Below are 9,117 nucleotides of genomic sequence, written 5' to 3'. Positions count from 1 at the left end.
CCAAGTGTCCATCTACAGATGAATGGATTAAAAAAGAATTGAGTATATGTATACAGTGAAATGACAGTCAGCAATACTAATGGAGTACTTTTATAACGAACAAGAGGGGAACACCTGAGTGGCTCAGTTGGTTAACTGGCTGCCTTGGGTAGCATCGGGCCCCACATCTCTCTCTCTCTCAACAGCATGCTCTCTCTCCAAAAAAAAAAAAAAAAAAATCTTAAAAAAAAAGGAAGAATTTCCAACACATTATGATCATTGAAAGAACTCTAGCTCAAAAGATTGTATATAATTCCATGCACATAGTATAATTCCATGTATATGAAACTTTTACAAAAAACAAATCTAATCTACAGTGAGAGAAAACAGGTTCAGAGCTGACTGCAGAGAACGGTGGGGTGGGGGGTTAACTGGGAAAGGGAACAAGGGACTTTGTGGTGATGGAATGTTCTAGATCTTGATTGCGGAGGTCATTACATAGACGTGTAAACATGACAACATTCATCAAAACGTACAATTAAAATGCGTGCATTTTACTGTTTATAAATTATACCTCAATAGAATATATTTAAAATTTTTAAAAAATATGATTTACATGTACTTCACATAATACCATCATTCACCAAGACTGGAAAAAACTAGTAAGTACTGACTGATTAGGTTTACAAAATCAGGTTATCTATTAAACTCTCACGGGTGCCTGGCAGGCTCAGTCAGTAGAACACGACACTTGATCTTGGGGTTGTGAGCTCAAGCCCCAGCGTGGGTGTAAAGATTACTTAAAAATAAAACCTTAAAAACAAAACAACTCTCAAAATACAGCAATGAAAGAGAACGGAACATCCCCGTGCACAGAAAACACTCAAGAAAACACTGCAGTTTAGGAACTGGGGATCCCGGGGCACCTGGGTGGCTCAACTAGTTGCACATCCCACTCCCTCGATTTCAGCTCAGGTCAAGATCCTGGGGTCTTGAGATCAAGCCCCACGTTGGGCTGCACGCTAAGTATGAGGTCAGCTTTAGAGTATCTCTCCCTCTGCCCCTTCTCCCACTAGCCATTAGCGTGTGCTCTCGCTCTCAAACAAATAAATATTTAAAAAAAAAACAAGAAGAAGGAGGAGGAGGAGGAGGAGGAGAAAGAAGAAGAAAAGAGGAGGAGGAGGGAATGAGGGGCCCCTCAAAGGAGCTTCTTAGATCGAGGGGGCCCAAAGCCGGGCAAACCGAATGAGTGCATCAAGCCGCAAGCGTGGCAGGACACTGGTTGCGAAGGACGAGGTCCACTCAGACACTCCAGGCCCCACCTACAATCAGAAAGTGTGGTCCAGCTCCGGATGCCAAGAGCGCAGGCGCGCCTGCCAGCTCAACCAATCAAGAGGAAGTGAGGCGGGCGTTCGGACGTAAAGGGCGTACGCAAACAGGAAGTGTGGCAGTTTACTTACAGAACGGCGAGCGGCATCATGGCGGCCTACGAGCAAGTTCAAAAGGGGCCCCTGAAACTAAAAGGCGTTGCAGAGCTTGGCGTCACCAAGCGGTGAGGCCCCGAGAGCCCCTCAGAAGTTTGTCTTCTGTCCCCTTAAGCCTCTTCTAGAGTCCCCGAGCTCTTCTTTCTCCCTGATGCGCCCTCACCTCTCCCCGCTTCTCCCCTCCCAGAAAGAAGAAAAAGAAGGACAAAGACAAGGCGAAACTCCTGGAAGCGATGGGAACGAGCAAGAAGAACGAGGAGGAGAAGCGGCGCGGCCTGGACAAACGAACCCCGGCCCAGGCGGCCTTCGAGAAGATGCAAGAGAAGCGGGTAAGGCCGGTGGGGAAGCTGGAGATGCTCCGCGCGGCAGGTCTGGGTCTCCGGAGGTGGATGGAGAGGCAGAGCCAGACAACTCGAAATTGGGGTCAGCCCCGGGTCTCTCCGAGGGGTGTGAGCGGTCAGAAAGACCTGGATTCTGGAAAGATGGTGTCCACGGTTGGGGCAGTTCCGAGGACAGGAAGCGTCTCTGGTCAGAGTGGACGGCAGAGAAGAAAGCTAGAGCTGGCATTGAAAAAAAGCCAGAGCTGGGGGCTGGCTTTGGATTCCAGCGAAGTTGCTCATTTGCCCAGTGACAGGGCTAATGACTCCTCTTCTTTCTGCCTCAGTTTACTTGTCTGTAAGGATCAGTATAGTGCTTTCTCCTAAAAGGGATGGGAACTTTAGATAAAGTCATGCAGATAAAGCATTTGGCATTCAGTCCGGTAAAAAGTCAGTCAGTGCTCCGTTGATGGTAGCTGTTGATATTAAATGGTGATGCTCCCGGCTATAAGTTTCCACAACGTCTGTTTCCATGATGACTTTGTTTGGCAGATTCAAATAGGTTGTGATTGTAACCTACATCTGCTCCCATGAAGATGTTTGGCAGTGGTTGAGGTCATTTCTGTTTGTTAAAACTTCAGGGTGTGCTGATGGCGGTGGGAAGTAGTGCTACTGGCATCTAGTGGGATGAGCCCCGGGATCCTGCTCAACATCCTACAGTAATCAAGACAGCATCCCCCACAGCAAAAATGATCTGGCCCCAGATGTCAAGTGTCTAGGTTGAGAAGCCCTAACCCTGATCTGGGTGATTTCATCCAGTAACATCATAAAGAGTTAACTCATCACTCTCAGGCTTAGTTGAGTCATTTTTTTAAAAGGTGGGTGGTGAGACTCACTGGCTTTGACGAGACCGACCTGGGTTCCATTCTGTCTCTACTGTTTCTTGGTGGTAGTATAACTCTGGGCAGGTTGGTTAACCTCCCACACCTCATTTTCTTCATCTGTAAAATGGGGGTGAAGTCCTTACCTAACAGTTCTGTGGTGAGAATTTTACAAGTGAATGCACTTAAGTTCCATCCCTGAGGTTACAGTCCCAGGCTGGGCTGGGATGTTACTCTGGGAGTGAAAGCAGGGTGGGGGAGAGTCACCATCCGGTGACTAGTAACAGAATAGGACAGTAATAATGGAAGCAATGGAAAGTATCAGGTTTGATGGGCGCCTGGGTGGCTCAGTGGGTTGGGCCGCTGCCTTCGGCTCAGGTCATGATCTCATGGTCCTGGGATCGAGTCCCGCATCGGGCTCTCTGCTCGGCGGGGAGCCTGCTTCCCTCTCTCTCTCTCTGCCTGCCTCTCTGTCTACTTGTGATCTCTCTCTGTCAAATAAATAAATAAAATCTTTAAAAAAAAAAAAAAAAGAAAGTATCAGGTTTGGGATTGATTTTGGAGCAGGAACAGCAGAATTAGGTGATGGATTGGGTGTGGACTGGGACATGAGGAATGAACAAGATTTTTGGTGGGATATACTGGGTAAATGAAGGTGCTGTTTACTGTAGTAGGAAGGACAGCAGGTAGAGCAGGCTTCTAAAGTGGGGAATCAAGACCCTGGTTTTAGAGAACACTTGAATGTTGAATGGCTATTAGACATTCAAATGAAGGAGTCTTGTGAACAGTTTGAGATCTGAATCTCCAGTTTGGAGGAGAGGTCTAGGCCTCTGGACCTTTACAAATGTTCTGGATTGCTGTGGGACTGGATGAGATCCTCTGAGGAGGCACAGTGACAGAGATGAGGTCTAGGATCTGAAATTGCAAAGGATCACGGGAAAGAGGAAAACCAGGAGAGTGTGTCCTTAGCCAAGTGGAGAAAGTATGGGCGCCTGGGTGGCTCAGTGGGTTAAAACCTCTGCCTTAGGCTCGGGTCATGATCCCAGGGTCCATGTCGGGCTCTCTGCATAGTGGGGAGCCTGCTTCCCCCTCTCTCTCTGCCTGCCTCTCTGCCTACTTGTGATCTCTGTCTGTCAAATAGATAAATAAAATCTTTTTTAAAAAAAAGGAAGGAGGAAGTGATCGACAATGTCATGCTGCCAAGGGTCTTGTGGGGTGAGTACAGAGAGCCCTTAGTTGGAATGAGGAGGAAGAGTGGCTGATTAGAGGGGATCTTGGGGAGGGTGGGGAAAGGCAGAGGTGGAGACAAGGCCCAGAAACAACTCTTGGGAGATGTGTCAAGAGGAACAGAAATGAATCTGTAGCTGGAGGGTGGTGGAAGGTCATGGGGAGTTTTTTGTTGCTGGCGTGGAAAACTGGGAGTTCTGCTATGGGTTTTGTTTTGAACCAGGAGAGAGACGGGGGAAGGTGTGGGCAAAGTTAGCTGGAATTGGGAAATGCGGATTCCTTTGTAGAAGGGTGTTTGAGCGTAGTGAGCACGAAGGCTGGACAGTTCTTGGAAGAAGGGCCCATGGGGCAGGGCCCCAGCCTGAAGGGGTAGGGCTTGGCATCTTTAGTCTCATCACCCACGCACAGGCTGGTCCTCATTTTCTGTGTCTGTGAAGTGGGATACCCTGTGAACTTGGTACATGAAGTGGGGAGAGGGAAGGCAGAGCCCTACTGAGTGCCTGGCATTGGTGACAACTGGTCAGGTCAGTGTGGCCTCTTGTGAGGACGCAAAGCCCTCACAGGGGCTCATAGCAGCAGGAAGAGAGGCAGGGATGGGAAAGCGGGTTAGCCAGGTGGGAGCCAACTGGATGCAGAGGAAGATGGGATAGCAAATGAGATGAGGGGCAGGAAGGAGCAGCCAGGTGGTGGCTGACATGGTCTTCTCCTGTGGGTTGGCTCAGCTCACCTGGATAGTTCTCCGGCTTGCCTCGCTTGGAATCTGTGCAGTCAGATGGCAGCTGGGGTTGGAGCCCCAACTGGGCTGAAACATCCAAGATAGCATCACCATTACATTTCTGATGCCTTGTTGCTCCTCCCATGGCCTCTCTCCCCACATGTCATCTTATCCTTCAGGTCCTTTCTCTCCAGTAAGGTCATCAGAATTCCTGCATGGTGGCTGGCTTCGAAGAACACACTAAAGGCTGCCAGGTCTTACATCTTTGGCTCAGCACTGGCAATGCATTCTGTTAAGTAAACTGAGTCACGGGGCCATCCCAGAGTCATTGTGGCAGAGAACTGCATTAGGACACCAATATCAGGCAGCATGGGTCACGGGGGGGGCACCAAAGTTGGCCATAGTCACTCAGTCAGTAAACGTAGAGCCAAGTGCAGCCCCAGGTTTGTTGGGCTCTGTGTCCCATGCTCTTAGCTCTTACGAGGTCCCAACCAGTTTTGGGAATGGTGTGGGGCAGGTCATGGTGGTACAAGATACACATTCCACAGTCATGGTCATCAGGGTGATCTGGATCTTGGAGCCCTCGTGGCACTGTGTCACCAGCACCTACTTCCTTGAGCTCCTACCAGGTGTTGGGCCCTTCACCTTCCTCATTTTTCATCCTTCTTCAAACCCCATCTGAAACTTTCTTTTTCTGCAAAATGGGAATGCAGTCAGTTGCCCAGGGATGCAGGAAGCACACATACAGTTCCCAGCAGAGCCTGCTCAAGTCAGTGCTAGTACATTCCTTACCACTCTGACTGAAGGGCAGTTGACCAGGGTTCCTGGTGGGACATATTGGGGGCTGGGCATCCCTGTTGGACCAGCCTGAGGAGAGTTAAGGGAGGGACTGGATGTACCCCCTGAGACCTCCAGCTGTGCTAGGTATGAGTGCCAAGCTGGTAGGGGCTTCCGTCTTCCACCCCATGCTGGCCTGGGCTGTGTCAAGTGTGTGAACTCACCTCCATGTCTCTCCTCTCTTCAGCAAATGGAAAGGATCCTAAAGAAAGCATCCAAAACCCACAAGCAGAGAGTGGAGGTAAGTTACATGCCCAGTGGGGAAGACCAGGCTATGTAGCCTGGCAGAGGGAGCCACTGGAGTGTTGGGGTGGGGGTACCCAACAGAAACAACACCTCCCCAGGGTCATTTAAGGATGAGCCCAGGGTTTAGGGCCAGGTAGCTTTGAGAGGAGGGGGCTCACAGAGGAGAGGCAGGATGTGGAGAAGTGGGAGTGGGCAGTGCCACACAGCACTAGTGCCCTGTCTGAGGCTGTGCTGATGGGGGTTTTCTTCTCGGCTTTCCCAGGACTTCAACAGACACCTGGACACCCTCACGGAGCACTATGACATTCCCAAAGTCAGCTGGACGAAGTAGCCTCCCCACCCAGGGTATGGAGTGGCATCAAGGGGAAGTGGAAGGCAAAGTTGGGGTTATGTTTGGTGCCTTTGGTCTTTTCTAGAAACATACTTTTACACACACTCTTGCGTCTTCTGCTGAGACAAGTGCTGTCCAAAGCAGTGTGCCCTCTTTCTGGAACTTGATTAAAGTAATAAGACTGTCCTTTTACTCTATTTTGGTTTGTCAGTAGCACAGACGATAAACCTTCTAGTCTGGACTGGAAATTTTTGCAAGTGTACCCAGAGATTAAGGTTATTTCTGTGTGTCACAGAAAAGTGTCTTTACCTCCCAAGTTTCATCTAACTCTGACAGTCAGCCAGCTCTCTTTCCCCGGACTCTAGAAGATAAGGAGCTAATGCCCCCACGGGGCCCTGAGTGAGCTGTCCTCCCAAGCTTTCTCTAGCTTGGGGCTTAGGCTGTTCCTTCCAGAGCCTAAGGAAGCCACTTGAACCTTCATGGCCTTCAGAATGCCTCCCCAGCCATGTGGTTTGTGAGACAATGTAGTTGAGAAGCGGAACGACCGTCTAAGGCAAGAATGGGATGCATGCCTTGTTCCTATCTGAGCCTGTGGCTGGCATGCAGCCTCTTCCCCTGGTGTCTCTGTTCCAGACATGTCTAGAGGGTGTTGCCACGGCAGACATCACTAATCAAGCATGGCATCCCTTTGTAATAGAACCCTGACACAGCCTGCCACACTACCCTTGACCCTGGGCTCTAAGCATCCCCTGGGTTTATTCAGAGTTGGCACATGACATGTAGCCCACTTGGCCTTTCTGGCCTAAGGACACCTCAAGGGTGACAGGACCTGTGCAGAGCCCCAGCACAGACAGTGCAGTCAAAGGGGAGGACCCAGATCCTGGTGCTGGAGAGCCGTGATCTCTGAGGACCTGCCTGTACCCTACTTGCTGAGGGTCAAACTGCATATACATACTATTGGGAGGAAGACTCTGTTGACCTAGGTAGTGACAGAATAGCAAAGTCAAAAGAGAAAAACCAAGTGTTGTGTTTGAGGCTGTCACCTATGAATGGAATAAAGCAAACAATAGTTATTAAACAGAAGTCTGAGTGTCTTAATTAAAAGTGGTTTGATTATCACTAGAAACGCTGCTTTTTGGGTTATTGCACCTGTAGAATGTGGATGCTACAAAGTGACCATTCACCCTCAACTTGGAAGAAATTAGGTGACGTATTTTCCCACCTATGGCTTGCAGCCCCCCTTAGAGCCCACTCATTAGTAGTGGCTCTTTGGGGCAGGTTCCCCCGTGCCTAGCGGAAAGGCACTTGGAGGGCTTTTTCATCCACAAGCCAGCAGCTGGGGTTTGTGAGCATGATGGGATGCTGTGAAAAGCCATCGTCAGTATGCTGGAAGATAGCTCCTCCACTTCCCTGCCTACCTAATCAAAGCCGAAGGACTTAAAACAGCAGGATTTCTCTTCTGCGGGTTGACTGTTGGGCTGGACGGTTCTATGTCATGTGGTATAGTACCTTGTGTCACTGTGTTAATTTGCCTGGGGATTAGAAAGTCTAAGGTGGCAACTACGCCTTCTTCAGAATCTCTGTGTATTCTATTTCATTGGCCAACACAAGTCACATTTGGCAGACCCAGTGAGGGAGAGAACTCTATGGCCACACATACCAGGAGACGTGCTTGATTCAGGCCATCACTGTTAGTCTGCCACAACATTTCTCAAACTCATGGATGTTAGACTCTTCTGGGAGCATTGAGAACCACTGATGCTTCCTGGGGTGGGGTTGTCACTGAGATTTTTCAGAGCTCCTCAGATGACCCTAATAGGCAGCAAAGTTTGAGAAGCCCTGGTCTGCCACAGTGGGTCTGGTCTTTTCTGAGATGGTGCAGAGGTCAAATCTGGCTTATACATTAAGTGTAACTGCCAAGGACGGTGACTTGAATTCCACCCACACACGGAGAAGGGAGGGTACAAATAATTTATGTAAACATTGTTTATTGTCATGGTGCTCTTGGCACTTGGGAGTCTTGTTTCTTCAAGACTTTTGTCCAATCTGTTCCTCCCAGCCCTATCCCCACCCCCCAATACTGATTTTAAACATCTAAACATTGCCTAGAGCAAGCCTGAAATACTCCATAATGAGTGGGGTCACCTCTCCTGGGTGGTTTTTCTTTTTGTCTTGTACTTTTTGGCATTTCCGTAGATTTTTTTTTTCAGGCAAGTGTATAATTTTGTAATTTTCAAAAGACATGTTTGCCTAAAACATTGAAATATTTTGGGCAAACTATGAGGCTGGGTATAATAGAGTATCGTACAAGACAGTTGAAGTCTGTCAAAAACAGTCTCCCAGACGTTTTGTGAAAGAATGCTTCCAGCCCAGGATTTACTTTGTAGCTTTTTTAAATACTCCGGTTTTCTTCTCTGGATTTTCTTGCACTTCATCTTTATCCTAAGCAGAGGATGTATTGCAAAAGCCATCTTTCAAAACCCCAAAGGAGATAGGAGGGAAGATTGCAGGGTTGTGGTCTCCAGAGCACTGTGATGGTTCACTAGGACAAAATGCAGGCATTTCTCCATATCCCGAGTGTTATTAAAAGCAATGAGATACCCAATCGATTGACCAGGGGTCACAATTTGCATCACCCATTACGGTCACTAACTACAGAAACAAGAGAAGTGCTTTTCACCGAGGTTCGGTGGGGCGTGGTTTCCAGATCATTCCAGGCAATACACAGGCACTGAAGAATGTTGACACTGACAGGTAACAAGCGGTGACTTGTTGGTAAGGCTGGATTGCCATTCAGAGAGTTTGGCCTCTTTCCAAGCAACCACCGCCTTCCCTTTCCCTATAAAGCATATCATAATTGGTAACTATATTTATTACTAGACTCCCCCACGAGACTGTGGGGTTCATTGGACTGGGCCCAAGGTGGGTTCTAACACCGGTATGTCACCTCACTTGGCCCACGGCGGGGCGGGGTTTCCAGCTTCCCTGGCCTCCTCGACCCGCCTGGCATTTGGAGAGTGCCCTGCTTCAGTCGGCCACGCCCGGTCCCGCCCCTCCGGGCCTTACTTCCGGGATGCTTGAGGCAGGAGCGGGAAATAAG

General features: G+C 49.1%; 1 protein-coding gene across 1 annotated transcript; it reads left to right on the top strand.

The window, feature by feature from the left end:
* Positions 1-1,366: 1,366 nt before the first annotated feature.
* FAM32A (family with sequence similarity 32 member A) lies at positions 1,367-6,203 on the top strand. The gene is made up of 4 exons (XM_080805836.1): positions 1,367-1,531; positions 1,651-1,792; positions 5,628-5,681; positions 5,949-6,203. Exons 1-4 carry the CDS (start codon positions 1,458-1,460, stop codon positions 6,015-6,017), a joined length of 339 nt encoding a protein of 112 aa, XP_080661962.1. The 5' UTR covers positions 1,367-1,457; the 3' UTR covers positions 6,018-6,203.
* The last annotated feature ends 2,914 nt before the right edge of the window (positions 6,204-9,117 follow it).

The sequence above is a fragment of the Martes martes genome, assembly GCF_963455335.1.
Source record: "Martes martes genome assembly, chromosome: 1".
NCBI lineage: Eukaryota > Metazoa > Chordata > Mammalia > Carnivora > Mustelidae > Martes > Martes martes.
This window is presented reverse-complemented; position numbering and strand designations above follow the sequence as displayed.

Excerpts from the sequence above, each read along its gene's own strand:
- FAM32A (XM_080805836.1), top strand. The coding sequence starts at position 1,458 with ATGGCGGCCTACGAGCAAGTTCAAAAGGGGCCCCTGAAACTAAAAGGC. Across the intron at positions 1,532-1,650 it reads GAGCTTGGCGTCACCAAGCG|AAAGAAGAAAAAGAAGGACA; the intron begins GTGAGGCCCCGA and ends CTCCCCTCCCAG. Across the intron at positions 5,682-5,948 it reads CCCACAAGCAGAGAGTGGAG|GACTTCAACAGACACCTGGA; the intron begins GTAAGTTACATG and ends CGGCTTTCCCAG.